Source organism: Eptatretus burgeri, chromosome 5 (assembly GCF_056783735.1).
Source record: "Eptatretus burgeri isolate ZD-2024b chromosome 5, Ebu_testis_v1, whole genome shotgun sequence".
Classification (NCBI taxonomy): domain Eukaryota; kingdom Metazoa; phylum Chordata; class Myxini; order Myxiniformes; family Myxinidae; genus Eptatretus; species Eptatretus burgeri.
The window spans coordinates 61,482,576-61,507,575 of record NC_140965.1 but is presented as its reverse complement, the minus strand read 5'-3'; the positions used below and the strand labels follow the sequence as shown (position 1 = coordinate 61,507,575).

Sequence of the window (25,000 nt, the reverse complement as noted above, 5' to 3'; positions counted from 1 at the left end):
CCGGCAGGTGAAAGTCGTTCTGCAATGTTCAACTTATAATGGTGTGAAAAAGCAAAAACAGCCTTCATTAAGAGGATCATGGAATATGGCTCCCAATTGTGGATGGGTTCTGCTGCTTCATATCTTGTCCCTCTTGAGGCTCTGGAATCCAAGACCCTTAGTGTTATTGGAATCTCCTACCTTTGCAGTTAGTATTTACAGTCATTTTTGACCTTGCTCTTCCTGCCCTCTCACCTCCTATGCCCAGACCTTCAGGCTGCAAGCATTCTGTCAAACATCCTTTTCCTATTACCATCCGTAGGTAAAAAGCTACATTTGTCTCCATTCTTTCATACTCCTCTTTTCTCACCACTGACTTATCCAACAAGCATACTTTCTCTCATGTCGAGGTTTTTTTTTTTCCATTCCATCTGTGGTGATCCTTTCCATCTTCTCAGCATTGGTACACAATAATCTTATGGTGAGACTTTGTGGCCCATAAGTTTGTTTTCTAAACATGGAAGGCTAGTTTAGGTCACTCAGTAAGGCTCACAACAAATATGTCCATACTTAGGAGAGCCAGAAAACATCATCTTGCATATCTCAAAACTGAACTCTACAACCAGTCAACTTCATCAGAGTTGTCATAGTGTCTTGTGAAATCCATCTTTTGTGTATGACCAGTCCAATCCCTCCCTCACCTTCACCTTCACTGGCATCACTGCTTGATACACAGCAGAAAGTTTTAATTCGGTATTTGCCTCCCATTCTTGTGTTCCCAAATTTTGGTGAGTTTGTAGTTGTTGTTTTGTTTTAACCTGTGTCTCTTATGGTGGCAGGTTTTTCTTTGTACAAATATCCAAATGTAAATCCTTTAGTGCTTGTTGCTTCAATACCACGACGTATTGCAAGTACAATGTAAATAGGATATCCCATATTTCAGGCATCTTTGTCTAACCAATTAATTTATCCATAAAAGTCGAATTCTTGAATTACAGATTTATTGTAACCTTGGAAAAGAGAAGTCTTTCAGCAAATATTAATGCATCATGAATACAACGCAAAACAAAATTTCCTGTAAAACATATGGCGATTAGAAGGGAACTCGGTAGAGCGCATACCTCCATCACATAATGCCTGATCCACGAGAACATATCAGGCCCAATACATTTTTGAGATATCGTGCTATATATTGGTTTAGCCCTACCTCTCAATGGTGAAGAATCACTGAGAAAATAATCAGATCTGGATCCGGATCTTCACCAAAATCGAATCAATTCATCCTTGCCACACATCCAACCTGTCCACCAAGTTTCGTCCGAATCAGTCAACAACTTGTGCTATATATCGTTATATATCGTTATCGTGCTATATATCGTGCTATATATCATTTTAGGCCTGATCTCTCAATGGTGAAGAATTACTCTAAAAATTTGTCACGCACCAAACCTCTCCACCACGCTTCGTCTAAAATCCATCCACAACTTTTTGAGATATCGTGCACAAAAACAAACAGACAGACAGAAAGAGGTGAAAATATAACCTCCTTTAGACAGACAGAGAGGTAATAATGCTTATACATTTTTAGCGATATAATACATTTTTTTCTTCTAAAAGTAGAAGTTTTACAGAAGACTAGTGGGTGTACCCAGCATTGCCCGTTACTTTTCAAATCCTATTGGCATTTTGAATAAATAAAATTCTGATTTTTTTTTGTGGGGGCCTAAAACACTTCCCTACACCCACTGAGGAATGTGGTTGGGCATCATTTACTACTACTTTCACATCGCTACAAAGGCTGAGGAACTGTAGAACAATTTTTAAAATCCAACATTTTTTTCAAAATTATAAAAACGATTTGCCGAAAACACTCCCCGACATTCACTGATGAACCTTTTAAAGTTTGAAGAAGATCCATTCAGCCATCTCTGAGAAACATGGCAGCCAACTGACTGACACACACACACACACACACACACACACACACACACACACACACACACACACACACACACACACACACACACACACACACACACACACACACACACACACACACACACACACACACACACCATATAGTTAGAGATAAAGTGACTGTGGACAGAGAAACATTACTGCCAAGGAGAACAAGAGTTCTATCCTCATGCCTTGAACTGATTTGCATTGTATTCTCTCTCACGACACATTCAAGTAATTATGAGGGAATCAGAAAGTTTTTCTCCCCCAGAAAAACGATTTAGAGACAAATATCATGACTTGTATTCCAACGGCATCAGGAAACTCACTCCACCACCGCGGGGAATATAAGTTGCTGATACTGGATGGAAAGTCATCAAAAAGGATGAACATCTGTGTCAAGTTCTGCTGGTTTCGAGACTATCCATTTGTGGCTGGGAGAACTTTTTCAGAGAAAAACATTTTACATACCCCTAATTTTATGTAAATTATTTATAAAAGTTAGTTGCTGCAGGGAAAGAAATTACAGTGATTAAAGGTAGTGCAAAGCAATTACACAAAGGCATTGATGTTTCTGCATTGGACTGAAATTTCCCGAAAGATAAGTGCAACTCCCTTCTTAATTTTTCAGGTGTGAGGCAGAAAGTAACCATTGAATGGGTAGATAGTAGAAGAGGTTAGGAAGCTATGAATATATGTGAAAAAAGAGCAGTGCCCCAATGGCTGCAGCTAAAATTATTTTAAAACTACAAACAAATAGCCATATGGAGAGGCAAGAGCAGTCACAGCATGAAGAAATAGTCATTTTTCAACTATGAACTAATAGAGTATGGAGAAGACTGAGGTGATGTGGATCAGGCAGCAGAGAAAATAAATTAATATCAGGATAGAGAGGAAGGCGACAAGACAGGGAAATAGGTTTGAGTAATCTGGGACGAACAGTGACCGGGGATGGTAGGTTGGAGGCAATATCAAAGGAAGAAAAATATCAAGGAAATTGAAAGATAAAGTTCTGCTGACTAGTGTAATGCCTACCTACCTTTAAGGTCTTGAGACGGTGGCACTGACAGAGAGATAACAACAGAGGTGCAGGTTTGTGAGAACAACTGGGTCAGTAGGATTGCAGGAGTGTAGAGGGTGGATAGGAGGAGGATGGATGAACTGCTGTGCAAGTAAGCTTGACAGAGAGATTGGTAAAAAGACAGGTGAAGTAGGCTGGTCATATAGTGCGGATGGAGGAAGAGAGAATGGCAAAGGGAGCAGATGGATTGAGGGAGCAAGGTAGGAGGAAAGGAGCTTGGCCGTGGCTGAGATGGGAAGAATGTGTGAGGAGGGATATCAACAATATGGGGGTGATTAGGGAGCGGAGAGAGTTGGCTGGGGACAGAGGGAAGTGGAGGTGTATCATGGTCAAGGCAGGGCAGGACATAACATTGGACCTCGCCCCATATAAAGGAAATCGAAGGAGAAGAAGAACAAATAGCAACCATCTCTCAAATATATTCATCTGAAATCACCAGTCCCTTACAAGCAATCACAGTTTGAAAAAAAAACAAAAAAAACAAGTTGATGTGATGAGCCACAAGAGCCAAGCAGTTGTCAGAGAAAATATTAATAACAAATTAAGGATATATTTAACATAAGAACAAAGTCACGAGTTTACCAGGCAGTACCCAATAAAGTAGAAATTTATAGGTGTTAGTGATTATGTCAACTGGATACGCACGCCTCCATTTGATCCACCAAAACGAGGTTGGTGATGGTTCCTGTAAGTGTAGCCACGCCACCAATATTTGCTGCATAAGCAATGCACAAAGAAAGCCCTGTAGCCATCTTCGTGGAACTCCGATCACCAAACTGCCTTGTTCCAAAATTCTTGCTCTCCTCTGTAGCAGGACAATTCTCCTCCATTTTCACATCATTTTTGCTGCATTCTTGCTCAGATTCCAGATTATGCAATGGCTGCTCACGCCGCACCTGCAATCCAACATGCCCACATGAAATTGATGAATTCCCAAGAGAATGTCCATTCTCAAAATGACTTTGCACTTGCAAGAACAGAGATTTGAATTAAACATTGTGCAATATCTGTTGATAACATGACTATAAACATATACAAACATATACTATTGCACAGATTTGGTCTCGCTAATGGACGACAAGACGACCGGAAAATAAATTCCTAAAAAGAAGCAAAATTGCGTGTGCATGGATAATCTACGATAATGCAGCTATCTTTTATTACCTGAACGCATGGTGGCTTCAGCACGCACAAACTGTTTTATGAGGGAGCATTTGATTATGCAGGAAGATGAGATTGTGGCACAAAATACACATCAGACAGCTTTAAAAGGAACAACAGGTTTAATCAAAAATGGGGAAGGGGACAATGAAGCAAAATGGCAGAAAAATAATAGGCAACTGACGGTAACAAATGGCGCACTTAAACTGATGGCAACAATCCCCCATTATCCTAATGCAAACCTGAACATGATCAGATTCAGTCGGAAACATAAGACATGCAAGAAAATGGACGAAAGTGTGCATGTGTAGTTTTTCCTGAAGGGGCGGAACAGCTTCGGACCCCTCTCACCGTCTGGTCTCATCCTTGATGACTTGCATACCGAGCTGTGTGTCCGATAGCTCGGTATCTGCTTTCTGGCGGGGGGTCCCGGCTGATAAAGAGTTTCTATGTGCTCGCGATCTGGGGGTCTCTGGCTGTCTGCTCATGCTTGCTGTGTGTGCTGGCTCTGGGGGCACAGTCTGCACGAGAGTTCTGTGCACTCGCTCTCTGGGGATTCTCAGCTGTCTTCATGTGTTATGAATGGCACTGCGTTTTGTAGCAGACCTCTGCCCCACAACCCCATAGACCCTCTTAGAGCCTGATTGTTTTTTAATGGCGTGAACAATCTTTGGTACATCACTGGTGATGAGGGTGGTGGTCGACTTTCATCGGAATTGTGTATTTTTTGAGAAGAAAGTAAATAGATATTTTGGGGGCCACCCCCCACTACACCCTCTTCGGCCCCGATTTTTGTAGTGTCATGAGCAAACTTTGGTACATCAAGGGTGATGAAGGTTGTGGTGAGGTTTCATCAGAATTGTGCATGTGGTTTCAGAGAAGAAAGCAAATATATATATTTGGGGGGGGGGCAACACACCCCTCCCCCATAAATCCCATATACCCCGACTGTTTTTTAATGACGTGAACAACCTTTGGTACATCTCGGGTGAGGAAGGTCGGCGTCAAGTTTCATTGGAATTGTGTGTGTAGATTCTGAGAAGAAAGCAAATACCTATTTGAGGGGGTAAACCCCCATAGACTCCCATAAGGCCAGATTTTTTTTTTCAATGCCATGAATAAAGTTTAGTGCACACATGGTGATGAACGTTGTGGTAAAGTTTCATCGAAATCGTATGTGTAGTTTCAGAGAAAACGTTGCAAGTATATGTGGACGGACGGAAGGACGGTCTGACGACGCGTCATCCCATAAGCTCCCCGGAACAATATTCCAGGTGAGCTAACCAGTGTGAGAGGCTTCACATAGCACATTGTGTGCCCCACATGTTGAGGTGTGAGGAAAATACAACAAGGGTGATTTAATGAAAAAGGGAGACAGGGCAAAAGAGAGGCGGACAAGGGTAAGTATTAGAGGAAAGCTATCTAGACAAACCAATTTTGGTCGAGGCTACTTGTTGTGGTTACCAAATTCGCAAACCACCATTCAGGTCCCTTAGGTGAGGTATCTCGGTAAGTACATGTGTAGTTAGGCCCAAACCCGTTGTCTAGTGGGAATACATGTCATTTATGCGTGCTGCGACTCTTCAGGATAGCCGTTTTTCTTTTGCTATCTTTATTTTGGACCAACCGCCATGATTACCACCACAACCACAACATCAACCACCAACCACAACGCCGCTTCACCACAACCGCCACGACCTTCACGTCACACCTCGCAACCGTCGCATCGCCACCGTTCTTGCGCCGCCTGTGGGTACCGGTGTTGGACTCGTGCAGGGCGCGCGCCGAACAGCGTGTACAAAATCACGGATTTTGTGCTTCAAAAACGGATCAAAAACGACACACGCCCACTTTTTGCCATCCAATCGGTGAGCGAGGGGCGACTGGCCCCGCCCCCAGGGCGATCGATATATGCAAATTTATGGATCAAAAAGCCTTCACGCCCACTTTTTCTCGGGCCAATGGGGAGCGAGGTGAAAGGTCGAAGGGAGGGGGTCAAAGAGGAGAGGGCGAAGCTACGGGGCTGATAAAAGGACCGTGTTCGTCAGTCAAAGAGTAGTAGGACGAGGAGAGTAGGAGAGTAGGAGAGTCGGAAACAGAGAGTCAAGACTTCGCGGGCGGTGGAGTTGGCAAGAAGGAGCTGGTCGTCGTGTGCGTTGGAGTCGGAACGGAGGGGACGGAGCTGTGGAAAGGCGGCGACACCAGACGAGGGGGTGTTCGCGTCGGGAGCTGCACCCCAGGGAGGCCGACAGCGCGACCTGGCCGAGGTGGAGACGCTCGTCGCGGGATAATAAAAATCCTCTATACCCCGAGCATCAGCAACCCCCTCCTGTTTCCCCCCCGCGCTGAGATAGTGCGACCAAGGGGGCCCCTTTCCCACCCCCTACCAGACACTGCCCGCGAGGCCCGCGGGGTTGGGGCGCCATCACCGCTCCGCGTCTCATCACCAGACGGGTAGGCGTGACCCGGTCTCGGCCTCAGGCCCGCCTCATCCTTGAGGGTATTTCTTTTCCTTGGTTTTGGGTATGTGTTGTCGGCGCCGTCTGTGAAGTAAAATTGTATAAGTGTTGCCGTGTGCTCGGTAGTCGGTATTAGCTCTGCATTGTGTCTTCGCTTTTATATTTGCTTTTTGTGTAAATGGAATTGTGTTTTTCTTTTCTGTGTGCATTTGGTGGAATTGTATATGTGTGCTTCCCGTGTGCCACGAATAAATGTGCTTTGTGTTGAACTGTTTCCCGCTTCGCTTCGTCATTTCTTTCCTTGAATCCTCATCTTGCTTCACGTAAAGGGTTGGTAGTGGGCTGAATACGCCCGATAATTAATCGAACCGTCGAGGTCGACGAATAACACCGCTCGGTTATCCCGATAGTACGGAACGGGTCGCTTAAGTGGCCCGTGTCCGAAGTCGACCTGCGGCGAGGTGCGATCGCCCGGTCTACCCTCCGCGTGGGTACTTAGGTAGGTCGAATTTGGCGAGCAACCCTATCCCACGCGGGGGCTGATTGGCTCGATCGCGGTGAGACCGAAAGGTCCACCCGTGACTGGTTCCCGGCGTTAGTCCGAGAGGGTCACGACTGGATTGTCCGTCCGGTGGGCGACGTGCCGCGATTCGAGTTACGTGGCCGTCAGCACGCCGGCGGGCGCGGAATCCGCAACACTGGTGTCAGGTCGTGCGATACAAATTCATCGCCCTCCTCGCGGCACTGGTATTGGAGAACAGGAAAACGGGCTCTCCTGTCTCCAGCGAAATTCACGGGAATCGGTCCAGGGGTGAGAGAAGCGACCCCCGATTCCCTCCAAATTACGAGCGAGCGAAATTAACCCTTTAAGAGAAGCAAGATGGCGTCTCAAGGCGAGCGGGAGCCGGGGGTATTAGAAATGTATATGTGTAGTAATGTGTAGAATCCATGGCCCAGGATGGAATGCCCGTGCAGGAACATGAACTCCCCCAACTGAGCCCAGAGCCCGAAATGGGTGCGGCAGCGGCCGCAGTGTATGACACCTCCCCCCCCCCCTCTCCACCAAAACCCTTCCCCAACCCTTGCCGAAACGGCTCAGCTGAGTGCACCCGACATGGCCCAGCTATTCGCCATGCTGGCGGCAATGACAGCGAAAATGGATGCAAACGCAAATGAAATTATAAACGAAATGAAAAGCATGAACGAAAAGATCGATGCGAGTACACAGCAAATGAAGGAAGAAACGAAAAAGCTGCGGGGTGAGACGCAGAACATGGGCCGATGCCTGCAGGCGGGCATGAAGGCCGTGACCAGGGAGATAGGAATGGCGACTCCACACGTGGGAGCGAACGAGCTGGAAGGGCGTGCAGCGGCTGACAGGCCCGCGGTGGAGGCGGGTAAAAAAATAATTCGGGAGGCGTGTTGGGCGAGGGTCGTGACAGAGGAATCGACGGTGACCAAGAGGGAAAAATTAAATGGGGAGACCAAAACGTGTGAGACGAGACACGAGGTGACGACAACGGAAATAATAGTGGAGACAAGGGAGGTAAAGGGTGAAGAGTTGGCAGTGACGGTAGCCGGGAAGGGAACGATAGAGGGAAGACTACACGATGAAGACGGGGTAAGTGACGCACACACACACACGGAGGTAGTGGAGGATAATGGGGGTGAGCTGGCGGACTGGGGAGAGACCCAGTGCGAGCACCTGGATGGCCTCCTCCAGGAACGAGGGGGAGTCTGCCCCCTTGAGGCGAGTCACGACCAGGTGAGTTCGGTCGTGCTTTGCGAGGTTGAGGGGACGGGTGCTGTGGACGGGTGCACGGAGAGCTTGGGGGGTATAGAGGCCCCGGAGACCCTTGTGGGGACACAAATCCCCAGTGTGGTTGTCCCTGTGTGTGTGGTGCAAGGCGTGAGTGCGTCCCCGTGTGTGGAAGCGACCCCGTGAGTGAGTGGTGTGGTGGCGAGTGTCCCGGAGTGCGTGCTTCCCAGCGCGCCGTGTGTGAGTGAGGCCGTGTGTGTGGATGGAACGGCCAGTGTGGATGAGGCACCGCGGTTGAGTGCCCCCGCGTGTGTGAGTGAGGGACGGAGTATGGATGAGACACCGCGGTTGAGTGCCCCCGCGTGTGTGGATGAGGCACCGCGGTTGAGTGCCCCCGCGTGTATGAGTGGGGCACGGTGTGTGGATGAGGCACCGCGGGTGAGTGCCCCCGCATGCGTGAGTGAACGGCCGTGTGCAAGGTCGCTGTGTGCAAGGGAGACCGTGTGTGTGAGAGAGCGGTATGTGAGGGAGATGTCGGTTGGCATGCGGGAGCACGCAGCCGCGTCTCCCGGTGTGAGTGTAATGGAGTGGACTGTGTGCGTCGTAACACGCATGTATGCGTGTGTGGAATGGAGACGGAGACGGCGACAGAGGAGAGAAAGCCGAGTAGCGGCTGTAGTTGTTTCGCGGACCGTGCCGGGTTCACCCAGCAGTGAGCACGAGGTTCGTGCTGTGCAACGCACGAGACCACCACGTGCTCGCTTGCGAGAGTGAAGTCCCGGTCCGGAAACGCACGCGGTGGATTTGCCGATCCCGCGGACGGACAAAGTTTAGGCAGGTAAATGGATTTGGACCGGATGGGTTCTCCACGCGATCGTGTGTGTTAAGCTCCAACGGGCAAAGCACATGTGTTCGCGTGGGGAACCCCTCGAGACGTGGGGCTTGTGTTTTTTTTTATTGCGCACGGTGACGTCATGGCTGCACGTGGGGTTGGAATCCGGCAGGAGGGGTATCTCTGCCGGATGACACCGTCCAAGGAGGGACGAGGAACACGTGCAGCTGCATGACGTCACGGGAAGGGTGCAAAGTGCGCGAGTTGCCGCGCAGGTGCTGCGCATGGAAAAAAAAAAAAGAAAGAACAAGCCTCACTTTCGGGTGCACAGGATTCCTGGGCAAGGGGTGAAAGACCCCCTTACCTGGGCACAGGATGGAAACTAGTTAGGGGGAAGGGTTAGCTTAGCTAGACCGACTTCATGGGGCAGGGGTGAGTCCTCATGGAGTCCGTGGAATGGATTAGATAGAGGGATTGTAGCGAGATTTAGGTTGGGAAATAAAATGAATTTTTGAGTTAGGAGACAGTGACAGACTTTGGATGTGTAGAGGGGACGTAGTTTAGCTACGTAGTGTTAAAAGGAACGTGCTATAGTTTAAGGGACGACGTGGGAGCACGAGTTAGGTAGGGGATGCAGATAGAAGGATGGCAGAGTTCGGCGGTGTTTGTGTTGAAGAGTTGTGGGTTGTGAGGAGAGTACGAGTACATGGTGAGTGAGTGAGGCCAGCGGGTCTGTGTGTGTGGAGCGAATGGGGAATGCATGGTGCGATGAGTGATTGGGGGGAGGAGTGACTCCCGCCCAAGGGACCCCGGGGTCAGAGTAAAGTGAGTTAGCTGGGTTAGTCAAATTGAAAAATGGAGGTTGTTTTGCTGTTGGTGGGAATGTAGGCTCGAAACCCATTTGGAGGGGTGCAGGAGCCCTGTTGACGGGCTTGGGAGCGTGGCTGCGAAAGGTGAGTATCGCTGAGTGGGTACCCCGGGCACCAGGCTAGTCGGCCGTGGTAGGCCAAGGGCCCATGGGGGGCCGGGATAGCGTAGTGGGCACGGGTGCGCCTGCTTGGTGCGGGGGCCCGGGCGCCATTAGCCGCGTGGGCAGTGTTGTGGGCACGGGTGACCCTCGGAAAGGGGCCCGGGAGGCCGGCCTGCCACGTGTGCGTTTCAGGGGAGGTGCCATGGGGGGCACTCCCCGGTGTTAGGGAGCTGGTAGGCTCGGAGGCAGTGTAGTGCCCGGGGGTGCCATAGCGGGAGATTCGGCAGAGGGTCGTGCCTGCCAAAGGGAGCCACGTGTCCCAGCCAGGAGACCGTGTGAGGGCACGGAGCGAAAATTGGGGGGCGAGGCCCGAAATTGTGAGGACACCAACATAGGCGACGGGAATCTGGGTTGTTAGAACCAATAGTTTAAGCGAGAGGCGCTTGTTGAAAGCCCCGGGGTAGTTTAACAGTTAAATGGTTAGGGTAGATTAGGAAGTGTACCCCTCCGCACCATCCATCCCCTCGCTGTCGTTGTGGGCCGCTGGACCCACTTTGGTTATAGATCGCCGAACTCTGGGGAGGCCATTCTGAGGCTTCGTTGGGCCTCGACACAGGACGCTAGCTCTCCCTTATTCCCCTCCGGGAAGGGAACGTAGGGGTTGGGAGTAGGCTAGGTGACAGGATAGGTTAGCCGAACAAGGACGATAAAGGGGGTTAGGGGACGATTTATAGTGAGGGAGTAAAAATAAAAACAACAAAAAAATAAGTTGGGGCTAAATTGGGGTTTGACAAATTAAGGGAGTGGGTATGTACAGTGACAGGCAAAGGCGATAGGTTGGGAGGGAGACAGGTAGGTAGGTCCGAGCCCGCCTTCCAAGTGGCCAGCACCACCGCACTCCCTCCACCAACCTCCACGGAACGGCAAAGGCTGGCCAACTTCATCTGCAGCTGCTGTGCTGCAAGGCCTGTGCCGGCTGGATCGTCTGCAGCTGCTGTGCTGCAAGGCCTGTGCCGGCCCACTTCATCTGCCGGCTGGCTGTTTTTTTCTTCAAGGCCTGTGCCGGCCAGTTCATCTGCCGGCTGTGTTTGCCTGCAGCGGCCTTCTTCTGCGGGCTGTGTTTGCCTGCTGCCTTTGCCATGCCATGCCCACTGCCCACGTTCACCAACCCCGTTCAATTTTGCTTTGCCCCACCCCCCTGTTCATTGCCATGTGCGCCAGGATCAAGGCAACAGTTTACAAGCTGCGAGAACTGCCCTGTTGGCAGCTACAACACGGGCCTGCAGTGGCGGCCCGTGCACCGTGTTTTGTGTCCATCCATTCATCCATCCATTCGTTGTGCTCATTGCGTGTGCCACTTGAGCTGGCACGGAGACTGCGTTTGTGCAGCCCATGCACCGTTGTGGTTCACTGAGTTCGATTCAAACCATCCATCCATCCATTCGTTGTGCTCATTGCGTGTGCCACTTGAGCTGGCACGGAGACTGCGTTTGTGCAGCCCATGCACCGTTGTGGTTCACTGCGTTCAGTTCAAAAAGGGAAGGCCTTGGACTGCGTGTGAGCAGCCAGCCACGTTCCCTGTCACCTGCATTGTTTGAGCCAGAGACTGCATGTGGGCAGCCTGGCTCCCTGCTAACTGCTTTTCTTTTGCAGAGTTCAGTGATCCTGGGCCATGGTTTAGTGTAAAATTTGTAAGTTAAGGTAAGATGTACTGTAAATATGAGTGCGCCCCCGGCATGTCTGTCCTAGCGCCGGCAATTTTATTTAAGTCGTCCGTGTGAGTGAGTTTGTTTAGATAGTTACGCAGCCCTCAGGTTATTTATTTTGGGGACACGAATACCATGAATGTCGCACTCAGGGATCCGTAGGTAAAATGTACTAGGGGAAAACTACACATGATGGCACACGAAAATTTGACGACTCGGGACGAGTCTGTAAAAAGGGGAGGGGGTAGTGTTGTGGTTACCAAATTCGCAAACCACCATTCAGGTCCCTTAGGTGAGGTATCTCGGTAAGTACATGTGTAGTTAGGCCCAAACCCGTTGTCTAGTGGGAATACATGTCATTTATGCGTGCTGCGACTCTTCAGGATAGCCGTTTTTCTTTTGCTATCTTTATTTTGGACCAACCGCCATGATTACCACCACAACCACAACATCAACCACCAACCACAACGCCGCTTCACCACAACCGCCACGACCTTCACGTCACACCTCGCAACCGTCGCATCGCCACCGTTCTTGCGCCGCCTGTGGGTACCGGTGTTGGACTCGTGCAGGGCGCGCGCCGAACAGCGTGTACAAAATCACGGATTTTGTGCTTCAAAAACGGATCAAAAACGACACACGCCCACTTTTTGCCGTCCAATCGGTGAGCGAGGGGCGAATTGGCCCCGCCCCCAGGGCGATCGATATATGCAAATTTATGGATCAAAAAGCCTTCACGCCCACTTTTTCTCGGGCCAATGGGGAGCGAGGTGAAAGGTCGAAGGGAGGGGGTCAAAGAGGAGAGGGCGAAGCTACGGGGCTGATAAAAGGACCGTGTTCGTCAGTCAAAGAGTAGTAGGACGAGGAGAGTAGGAGAGTAGGAGAGTCGGAAACAGAGAGTCAAGACTTCGCGGGCGGTGGAGTTGGCAAGAAGGAGCTGGTCGTCGTGTGCGTTGGAGTCGGAACGGAGGGGACGGAGCTGTGGAAAGGCGGCGACACCAGACGAGGGGGTGCTCGCGTCGGGAGCTGCACCCCAGGGAGGCCGACAGCGCGACCTGGCCGAGGTGGAGACGCTCGTCGCGGGATAATAAAAATCCTCTATACCCCGAGCATCAGCAACCCCCTCCTGTTTCCCCCCGCGCTGAGATAGTGCGACCAAGGGGGCCCCTTTCCCACCCCCTACCAGACACTGCCCGCGAGGCCCGCGGGGTTGGGGCGCCATCGCCGCTCCGCGTCTCATCACCAGACGGGTAGGCGCGACCCGGTCTCGGCCTCAGGCCCGCCTCATCCTTGAGGGTATTTCTTTTCCTTGGTTTTGGGTATGTGTTGTCGGCGCCGTCTGTGAAGTAAAATTGTATAAGTGTTGCCGTGTGCTCGGTAGTCGGTATTAGCTCTGCATTGTGTCTTCGCTTTTATATTTGCTTTTTGTGTAAATGGAATTGTGTTTTTCTTTTCTGTGTGCATTTGGTGGAATTGTATATGTGTGCTTCCCGTGTGCCGCGAATAAATGTGCTTTGTGTTGAACTGTTTCACGCTTCGCTTCGTCATTTCTTTCTTTGAATCCTCATCTTGCTTCACGTAAAGGGTTGGTAGTGGGCTGAATACGCCCGATAATTAATCGAACCGTCGAGGTCGACGAATAACACCGCTCGGTTATCCCGATAGTACGGAACGGGTCGCTTAAGTGGCCCGTGTCCGAAGTCGACCTGCGGCGAGGTGCGATCGCCCGGTCTACCCTCCGCGTGGGTACTTAGGTAGGTCGAATTTGGCGAGCAACCCTATCCCACGCGGGGGCTGATTGGCTCGATCGCGGTGAGACCGAAAGGTCCACCCGTGACTGGTTCCCGGCGTTAGTCCGAGAGGGTCACGACTGGATTGTCCGTCCGGTGGGCGACGTGCCGCGATTCGAGTTACGTGGCCGTCAGCACGCCGGCGGGCGCGAAATCCGCAACAATATATATATATATATATATATATATATATATATATATATATATATATATATATATATATATATATATATATATATATATATATATATCGCTGTGGAAGTGACTCCTCGTGGGTTAAAGATGCTTTATATAGCATAGTTGGTTTTATTGGGGCAACTTAGCTAAATATAGCATAACAATTGTGCATTTTGTGAGGAAAGCACCAAATTTGGCACACTAGTAGCCTAACATATTATGAATAGATTTGGATATTGGGCCATCTCAAATTCAGCCGCTGATGGCTGTGGAAGCCATTTTCCACTGCCATCAAAAATTTTGAGATGGCCCAATATCCAAATCTGTTCATAATATGATAGGCTACTCGAGTGCCGAATTTGGTGCTTTCCTCACAAAATGCACAATTGTTATGCTAAGTTTCCCCACTATTTCTTCAACAGTGTCTGGCTCTCGAGTGTTAAAGCATAATGTAATTAATTGTGATTTGAGAAATGCGTTACTTAAATGTCTAGATAGACACTGTGCACCTCTCCTCATGTCTGTGTTGAGAATTATCAACCCCTTCAACATCCTCTTTAATGTTCTGCCCTTTGGAAATTGTTTCTGTGTGTCTTTTTATGCTTTGGCAGGTTGGGTGAGAGTTTTGGAGGGAGAAGAATGGAGGCACCCTTCGCCATGTCAACACCCTTTGCGAACTTGGTGAAAGGTCAGGAAAGTGGTTCGCCCCACCTACAAGCTGAGATGCAGGCCAATGGTGAGTGAGAGGGGAGGGCACATTGTGTCAGGAGTGATGCACAAGCCTGGTGGGGGGTACAAAAGGGTGGAGTAACCTTGCAAGTGAGGGAGTTTTTGAATACCTTCGGGGAGGAAGGTTCATCCTCATTTGCTCAGGTACACCAAAGCCACACCTTGCTGGAGCCACAGTCACGCCCGACTCTCTCATCTCCCGCCATGGGAGTTTGCTCTGCAGGAGAGTCGAACTGTGTGATCTCCTGCACGACTCCTCAGATTTGCCTGCCATTCTCTTCAGGTCTTGTTTAACCCATTCTGTCTATCTCATGTGTGTCTGAGACCTTAAGGCATCGTATATTTAAGCTGCTCAATAGTCACTGCCTCATTACACGATTAAGTTTACCAGGGCCGAGAGTGTGGATGTGATAGCTACAGACGAGATGGAATATACCTGTGCATGAGACCGAGCAGGCTTTTATGAAAACGATTCGAAGTAGACTCAATGTCAGATGCACTACCAATCTCAAAAAATGATTTACAAGGAAACTTGCAAACAGGAAGACACCATATATCATTCATATGCCATGTACTCTGTTAATTTCTGCAGGTAATGCTCACTATATGGATAATCTTAATAAGGATTTTGGCCAGGGAACAGGCACTTAATGGCATCCTCTATGGATGTGGCTCGGGATGTGGGAGGTAGGCAGGTGAGTGAATGGGTGTAACTATACATTTTAATCAGACGTGCTGGTTTGTAACCCCATCAAAGGAGCTTTGTTGGACAGTATGCTGTGACAAAATCTTCTATACACTTCTTTGTGGCATTCTTGTGGTATACATGATCATTAATTAGGAATTTGTGAATTTAAATAAAAGGTGCACTTACCTTAATGTCGGAGCCCATCTCATTCATCTCATTCTCACTGCCAAAACAAACATAATGTTACGTGTGTAGCTAGGGTACAGGGTAGTTAGTACAGTAGAGGTCTTTAGCAGGACCTTGTGCTCATGGAAGATTTTTTTTTTTTTTACCTGTAACAAAGACATGTTTAGGCTAGCATTGTTCTGTTTTTGCTTGCTGTGTAGGAAGGCAGTGTTGTGTGCAGCTTATCTTATAAATATTTTCAAGTGTTTGTGTGTTTGCAATTCTTTCACAGCCAAACTGTAGCAACTACAGTAGAGGCCCCAAAATTATAGGTGTCATTCCTCAGAATTTGGGAAAGGTTTAAAGCTACCACACATTGGCCTTGACATCCATTTAGAGGCCACCAAAGGCCACTATATAGTGTATATTGGGATGTGTGGTCAGGCATGCTGCCACCAGCCAGAAGGCAAAAAGTAACCAACATGAGGCTAATAACTCCATAGCTTTTCAATATCCAACATGTCCCGAAACCACTGCCGGGAAAAGCTCACCGAACCGAGCAGCTCCAGGTATTTCCACCATCAAGGTAATACATACACTAGAGGGCAAACAAGCCTATCAATTGAGGTCATTGGACTAAAACCACTGTGGGGCATGGCCGCTATTTTATTGGTTTTCAACACGATACGTGAGCGTATATTGGCCTACGTGTATACGGTATACTGAATGTCAGAATAATGGACTTTGGAGAATATTTTCGGGCTGTAATGACGATTGTCTTCAGCAATTGTGGTGTAAAATAATATAGTTCGTGAGATGTACACGCACAGCCCAAACAAAAGACGCCGATTCCATTTAAAACCCATGCAGGTCACTTTGACAGAAGTGTAATAATTATATATCAGTGAACACTGGTTTTTTGCATTGGGCACAATTCCATGATCAAGAGGTGCCTGTCCACCCATATTCATGTCACCCATTTAACATCAAGAACGATTATAGAGCCACACTATTCTATTTCTATGTGAACCAATCACCAACTTGGCTGATCATGTTTGAACTTTTGGCTTCATCACCTTATATTTTATTCCAATTTGTGGGCATTCCTTTGGCCTTTCACGGAATTATACACAGTTATTTTCATTAAATGAATTGCAATATAAAAAGCTAAGAAAATCAGAACAACTTTAATGGAAACTAGATGACCCGTGAACCCGTTGGGTTCCCGTTGTGACAGTGGTTGATGAAAAAAAAAATCATTTAAAGAAAAAAAGATAGCTCCAGCGAACTATACTGATGAGGTTATTTGCATAGATCAAATACTCCCAAAGAGTACTTGACTGAATAGGGAATTGATTTTTTAATAATTTTTTTCGTTGTCCGATTTGAATGAAACGTGATACTGCACACCGCAGGCAAATAGTGAGTGAGGTGGCCCTAATATTTTTGTGCTATCTTGTACCGTTTTGGCTGTATTTCGGGAACATACGTACATACATACAAGATGAGAGTTTTAGTAAAATAATATCGATAGATGAACACGGAAGTACGAGATCAAAATGGCCATGTTTATTTTATGCTTAAAAATAAATCGTTCTTTGTCTATACTAAATGTTTGAGATTTTTAAATAAATCATTTAAAGAAAAAAAAAAAGATAGCTCCAGCGAACTATACCGCTGAGGTTGTTTGCATTGATCAAATTCTCCCTAAGAGTATTTGACTGAATCGGGAATTTATTTTTTCATAATTTTATCGTTGCCCAATTTGAACGAAACTTGATACTGCACACCACAGGCGAATGGTTAGTAAGGTGGCCCTAAAATGTTTGCCCTATCGTGTATCATTTTGGCTGTATTTCGGGAACATACAAACATACAAGATGAGAGTTTTAGTATTATATAGATGGTGAATGCTTTTATTTAACTCAGGTTGTGTAGTAATTCAACCATATATAAATGGAATACACATACAAACACGATGATTAATACAGAATAAGGGTAAATATTGATTACAGCATCAAAATGTTTGTCTTAAATACAGGTATATAAAATTATAAATCAAGATTAGATGCAAATCTGTTGACCACGACAGAAATTAGTTTTCTACAAATACATGAAGGGACAATCAAGAATGCATAACATTGAGAAATATTTAAAATGTCAAAGTAACCAACATGCTTACAAGCATCCTGTAGTTTGGATGCATGAAAACTACCAGACTGATTCACATTTAATTTTCAGTGCAAAAAGACTATAAACTAATATCATCTTTCCAAAGAGGACATTTTATGTAAAACTTTGAATAACCAGCATTGTTTGGAACTACTAAATCACCGATGCTTGAACACTGTGAGTCGAGCAGATAGATGATGAATACTGGCTTCCGAATTGTTAATAATACTATACACTGATGAGCCAAAACATTATGACCACTGACAGGTGAAGTGAATAACATTGATTATCTTGTTACAATGGCACCTGTCAAGGGGTGAGATATATGAGGCAGCAAGTGAACAGTCAGTTCCTGAAGTTGATGTGTTGGATGCAGGAGAAATGGGCAGGAGTAAAGACCTGAGTGACTTTGACAAGGGCAAAATTGTTATGGCCAGATGACTGAGTCAGAGCCTCTCTGAAACGGCAATGCTTGTGGCGTGCTCCCAGTCAGCGGTGGTGAGTATCTACTGACAGTGGTCCGAGGAGGGACAAACCACAAACCGGCAACAGGGTGTTGGGCGCCCAAGGCTCATCGATGCGCGAGGGCAACAAAGGCTATCCTGTCTGGTCCGAACCGACAGAAGGTCTACTGTGGCACAAGTCACAGAAAATTTTAATAGTGGTTACGGGAGGAATGTGTCACAATCCACAGTGCATCGCACTCTGCTGCGTATGGGGCTGCGTATGGGGCTGCGTAGCCACAGACCGGTCAGAGTGCCCATGATGACCCCTGTCCACTGTCGAAAGTGCCTACAATGGGCACACGAGCATTGGAACTGGACCTTGGAGCAGTGGAAGAAGGTTGCCTGGTCCGATGAGTCCTGTTTTCTTTTATATCACGTGGATGGCTGTGTATGTGTGCGCCATTTACCTGGGGAACTGATGGCACCAGGATGCACTGTGGGAAGATGACAAGCTGGTGGAGGGAGTGTGATTCTCTGGGTAATGTTCTGCTGGGAAACCCTGGTTCTGGCCATTCATGTGGGCGTCAATTTGACACGTCACCTACCTACACATCATTGCAGACCAGGTACACCCCTTCATAGCAATGGTATTCTCTGACGGCAGTGGCCTCTTTCAACAGGATAATGCGCCCTGCCACACTGCACACATTGTTCGGGAATCGTTTGAGGAACATGATGAAGTGTTAACGGTGTTGCCCTGGCCTCCAAATTCTCCAGATCTCAATCCGATTGAGCATCTGTGGGATGTGCTGGACCGACAAGTCCGATCCACGGTGGCTCCACCTCGCAACTTACAGGACTTGAAGGATCTGCTGCTAATGTCTTGGTGCCAGATACCAGAGGCCACCCTCAGGGGTCTTGAAGAATCCATGCCTCGGTGGGTTGGCGCTGTTTTTGCGGCACACGGAGGACCAGCAGCATATTAGGCAGTTGGTCATAATATTTTGGCTCATCATTGTATGATGAAATGCATTCACTGCTGGACCTCACACACTGTCTCCCAGATGAACTGCTTATCCATAGAATCTGCCAGATCTTTGTTTTTATTTTCAGAGGTATCCAAGATGCTCTACAGTGAATCAAAGCAAATCTGGTGAAAAACGGATGCCATCCTGATAGAGCGGTTCACGTGCCCCGCCATCCTGAGTGAGTGGTTCGTGTGCCCTGCCATCCTGAGCGAGTGGTTCGCGTGCCCCACTTTCCTGAGCGAGTGGTTCATGTTCCCCGCGGTCTTGAGCGATTGGTTCGTGCTCCGTCGTCCTGAGCGAGTGGTTCACGTGCCCCACCATCCTGGGCAAGTGGTTCGCGTGCCCCGCCGTCCTGAGCAAATGGTTCACGTGCCCCGCCGTCCTTAGCGAGTGGTTCGTGTGTCCCGCCGTTTTGAGCGATTGGTTCGTGCCCTATCGTCCTGAGTGAGTGGTTGTTGTCCTGTCACCCTGATCGAGTTGTTAAATAACACCAGATTTCCGAGCCATTTTCAGTATTAATGCGTTTTCTAAATTACCGAGCCAATTTTTTTTCCACCGTCACACGCAGCTGTTTATAATGAATAATGTTTGTGAACATATCCCTGAAACATCTATCTATGTAACATTGTTTTTCGGTGAAAGCTACTCAAGCTTTTTGGGTTGTATACAGCACGTGCTGGGAGTTGTTATCACACTGATTCGAACCTGCCGATTCCTGAAAAATTGCCAATATCTGCCAAGCACAAGTGTGTTGGTGTGTATGTGTGTATGTGTGTGCGTGTGTGCGTGTGTGCGTGTGTGTGTGTGTGTGTTGTTGTTCATAATGTATATCATATCTTTTCTGCTAATTATCCTCCCCCCACCCCCTCTCTCGTTTTTCCCATCCTTGCTCTACCCCCTCCCAATACAGTGCATCACCCTCCTCCCACACCTCTCTCACTCTCCCCTCCCCTCTCTCTCTGGCTCTGGACATATGCGGATGGTGGTTATTTCTGGACGGTGTTTGTCTCTGGATGTGGTCGGGTGTTGTAGATGTCTGAGCGGTGTTTGTCTACAGACAGTTTGGCTCCGGACGTGTCTGGGCAGTGTTTATGTCTGGACGGGAGTTTGTCTCTGGACGTGTCCGGGCGGTGTTTATGTCCGGATAGGAGTTTGTGTCTGGACAGCTTGTCTCCGGATGCGTCCAGGCGGTGTTTGTCTCTGGACGCGTCTGGGAGGCGTTTTTCTCTGGACGCGTCCAGGCGGGAGTTTGTCTCCAGATGGCAGTTTGTCTCCGGACTGCTTGGCTCTGGATGCGTCCGGCAGGTTTCATCTCCGGACATGTCTGGGCAGTGTTTGTTTCCAAGCCATGTTTATAGCATGACCGGTAGAAAATGGATTTCAGACATTATTTTGTTTCCATCTTCATTGTTATTCGATGCAGAATAATTTTGATGAGACTGTATGAATCATAATTAATGCTCCACCACACATCTGCCTTCCCTTCCTCTCACCTCACACTGTCTTCCCTTCCCACACCCTCCTCGCTCCCCCACCCCCTCGCTTTCCCTCCCTCCTCTCTCCTTTCCCCTTCACTCTCTCCCACACCAGTCTCCCTCTTCCCCCCTCCTCTTCCCTCACTTTTCCCCCCCCCCTTTAGTTTCTGTGTGTGTAATATATATATATATATATATATATATACACACATATATAAATACAGTAATCTCCCGTTTCTCGCGGGGGTTACATTCTAAATCTCCCCGCGCTAAGTGAAAATCCGCGATGAATGGACGCCTCCCCAAAAAATCGATTCGTCTGGTCTGGTCGGTTTGGGAGTGATTGGGTTCGAGGTGCCTGAGATTGACTAGTCTGGTCTGGTCGGTTTGGCAGTGATTGGGTTTGAGGTGCCGGAGATCGACTACTCTGGTCTGGTCGGTTTTGAGGTGCTGGGTATGAGCAGTGCTCGTCCAACGGCGGCAAACCTTTTTCCTTCCCGAAGCTGTTCATTGATCCAAAACTGTTGACCCAAAACCTTCCCTGGTGGAGCTGGAAGTGTTTTTGAGGCCAGTGCCTGACGATGGATCATACAATGAATGCCTTTCACTTTTGGAGCTCACTTTTTCACACAAACTTGAAATCCAGATTTTCTCCCCAACGTCGCTGGTGCTCCATCTGTACAGCACCCAGAGACATTATCCCACAAAATATTTTCTGATTCAAAGAAAGATGAAACCTTTTCCAAAATATCTGAGGCCTTGGTCGTCGTTTCAAGAGGAGAACGAAAGAGAAACTCATCTTTAAATGAACCTGAGTGAACATATCTTGCAAACACCAGCAACTGGGAACACGATGCCACATCAGTCGATTCATAAAGTTGAATTGAAAATAAGCCAAATGCTGCAGACTTGATCTCCTGCACAACTTGATCCTTGATGTCAATGGCCATGTCGCTGATCCTCCTTTGAACAGTACTGTTTGATAGTGAAACTGTTGCAAGTTTTTTTCTCCAATCCATTTCCCAACACAATTTCCACCATTTTGAGAGCGCAAGGTTTGATCAAAGTTTCCCTAATTGTATGCGTTTTTGGCTGCTTTGCTATCTCCAGTGCTACGACATAAGAAGTTTCAATAACCTTTTGGTTCATTTTTTGGAATGCCCCTATTGAATCCAACTTCATCTTTTTGAGAGCATTCCCATGACATTCAAAAAAGCTTTTGTCCTTGTCCTTGTGTTGAGAAGGAACATTCTGCAAATGTTGCTTCAACTTTGTTGGTTTCAGACTCATTTGACAAAGCTTTGCTACAAATAACACATTGAGGCCTTTCTTCTCCATTGATGATGATGGATGTGAATCCATATTGAATGTATGAATCATCGTACCCTCTTTTTTTGACACTCATTATGGGCTCCAAATTCTGTGAATAAAAAACAAGAATAAGTCAAAGATAACTATAAATTTAATACTTCCACAGATAAAAAGTTATATATTTATCTTTATTTTTAATTTAAGCTGTGACATTCAATAAAGTTTATTGAATGTCACAGATTAAATAAAAAAAAAAAACTACAATTCCACAGATTGTACATAATCTACAGGACATCACACCTTATTCAATAAAGTGTGATGTCATGTGAATTATGTACAATCTGTAGAATTGTAGTTTGTCGAAAGATAATATTCCAACAGTTTGTGTCTGCCAATCTGTGGTCCCAATTCCCCCCTGAAACGCTAAAATTCCCCCCGGGGGGGGGGGAATTCCCCCCTGATTGAGAACCCCTACCTTATTGTCTCTCTCCCCATCCCTCTTAACCCCTCTACTCCCCTGTAACTTCCTACAGCGCAACCATGCACATAGAGCAACATGCAGACATTACATTACAAAACACATGCATTACGTTCAAAGCCATTCCAGTGCTCTCTGGGTCTTCCATGCTGTGCCATTTCAACGCTGCAATCACTGCTTTGCAAAGCCATTCAACACTGAGTGTGCTACAATGAGGGAAACTGAGAAGTAAGTGAGGACCAGGATGCGCTGAGGTGAGGGAAACTGCATGGCCAAAGTAAGTAAGGACTGGGTGCGAGCCATTCATAAAGCGGCAAAGGGTGCAGTGGTGGCCTTTACTCCTAAAAGCAATGCCCTGCCTGGGAGAAATAAAAGCCAGAGATCTCAAAGCATCATGGCTGCTTCACGTCTGGGGAATGGTATGAGTCGAGCTGCACCTGGTCCCATGAGACAGAGAGAGTGAACGGGCAGCACAAGTTCCCTCGACATAGTGGCCAAACAAACTGATTCAAATGATCTTTCCTTTCTATCACTACTTATAATTTGTCTACTTGAGATGCATAAAATAGCTCAAAGAGCTCAACGGTAGTGTGTAATAAGTCGACGGGAGGTTGTAGCCCACTGAGTAGCTATGCGAGACTGGACGATGTTCCACTTGCGGTTCCGCTCGGCTATACCTTATTAATAGATAAAGGTGGGACATCGAGAGCATTTTTCCCTAATTGGGATAACAAAACCACTGGGAAGGTAATGTGAGATTTGGGCGCAGGGACCACATTTAGTTGTATCAGATGGCATCTGTGGTTGCTTTGCAACCTGTCGTTCCGCAAAGTTATCTGTACCTCGTCGGCTTCAGTGTCAAAGGTCGGGAAGAGAGTCCGGGGGAGGCCACTCGTGACCCGATCGGCCAACCAATAACAGTATAAACCTATTTTGTCAGCATCGGTAAACACCATATAGGGTTTCAACTTGAGATTACAGAATCCTGAGCCATGCTCTCGGATGGGGAATACCAAAAGGGTTAGCATCCTTAAACCCCTTTGGTGCCTGAACAGTCTGAACACCAAAAGGGTTAACCAGAATCAGAAGTGCAGTGGGGCAACTGAACACCTAGAATGTCCAAAATGTTTCGGGACAGTCAGCAATTCTTTAGAAATATTCCATCTTGTTCAACAAGTGTATTGGAATGTTTTTTTTTATGACAAATCTGGGATTGATTACAATGTAACCTGCAATTGTTTTCCCTTGACAAACATATCATACAGCAAACAAAACATCTGGGTTATAGCCGTTTACATAGAGCTGGTCTGAGACTTTTTATCCTTGGGACTGCAAACAGTATGTAGACAGACGAGTACATCCATTGCCCACAACTATAAGGTGTCGACTGGAATCTCAAATAGACCAGCCATACGAGGTTATTGCCTGGTGTGGGCTTAATGGTTACGGTGGTGGGTTTGGGATCCAAGGGTCCCGAGTTCAAATCATGTTCAGCTGTTGAATTAATACCAGGTGGGGTTAACTCAGCCTGTCATCCTTCCAAGGTCGGCGAAATGAGTGCCAGCATGCTGGTATACTGTGTCGGAGTCGCGACCCATCCAGGATTGTGTCCAATAGCTAAGGAGACTGTTTAAGCAGCACCAATGCTCTGCACAGAGTATGGTCCCAATCTCCTCCTCCTCCTCTCCTCCATAATACGTTGAGCAGGCAAATGTATCCCTACCTGGTGGTTATTATTGACCCAGATGGGTTAGACAGACCAACAATTAGAGACATTCAAACAATCCACGAGGAAATATGATAATTTTCTCACAATTTATTGAAAACCCTCTTAACAAAACCTTCTTTTGCCTCTTCTCCAACTTTGCATCTACCCATTCCTTTTCTAATCCCCATCCATCAATAAAAGCTTGTTTTCATATTGCTTAGATATATAGATATAGAGATATAGAGATAGAGATAGAGATATATAGAGAGACAGAGAGAGACAGAGAGAGACAGAGAGAGACAGAGAGATATATGTATATATATATATATATATATATATATATATATATATATATATATATATATATATATATATATATATATATATATATATATATATACACATATACATATATATATATATATATATATATGTATATATATATATATATATACATATACATATATATATATATATATATGTATATGTATATATATATATATATATACATATACATATATATATATATATATATATATATATATATATATATATATATATATATATATATATATATATATATATAGATCCTTTTTTTTTAACTACAACCTTCTTGCACTAACTCATTCTCCATTGTCCATAAATGGTGCGGAGCACTCAATTACTTGTTTGAGCAAGTCAGATAATTTCTGTCGTGAAAATATCCATTGCATTTGCAAATACTCATTGCTCCTTTCAAGACGCAATTTTGAACCTTCCAAAACAAATTTCCTATTCTTTCTTGTCTTCTGCAAGATGTAAGCTTAATTAGCTGCTTAAACTGGAGGAGTTAAAAAATATATTAAAAAAGAACAAATCAATAAGTGAAGACAGTCACTCCAAATGTCCCTTCAGTAATTGATGAAAATCATGTTCAAACTCAATTGC

General features: G+C 46.7%; 1 protein-coding gene and 1 long non-coding RNA gene across 7 annotated transcripts in view; one reads left to right on the top strand and one right to left on the bottom strand.

Moving 5' to 3' along the window:
* Positions 1 to 25,000, top strand: part of LOC147026530 (uncharacterized) — a 255,794-nt gene that overhangs the window by 108,722 nt on the left and 122,072 nt on the right. The window contains exon 4 of the long non-coding RNA XR_015058383.1: positions 14,485 to 14,609. This is a non-coding gene — a long non-coding RNA (uncharacterized LOC147026530). The remainder of the gene's footprint in view (positions 1 to 14,484; positions 14,610 to 25,000) is intronic.
* LOC147026531 (Na(+)/citrate cotransporter-like) overlaps positions 1 to 25,000 on the bottom strand; it is a 117,856-nt gene that overhangs the window by 61,163 nt on the left and 31,693 nt on the right. For all 6 annotated transcript variants that reach the window (XR_015058382.1, XR_015058381.1, XM_085881983.1 and 3 more), the window contains exons 4-5: positions 15,477 to 15,513; positions 3,665 to 3,915 (exon numbers count right to left, since the gene is read on the bottom strand). Coding sequence is in view for 4 of the 6 variants with exons in the window: in XM_085881983.1 (XP_085738109.1) it covers positions 3,665 to 3,915; positions 15,477 to 15,513 (288 nt within the window). In the remaining 2 variants the exon portion in view is untranslated. The remainder of the gene's footprint in view (positions 1 to 3,664; positions 3,916 to 15,476; positions 15,514 to 25,000) is intronic.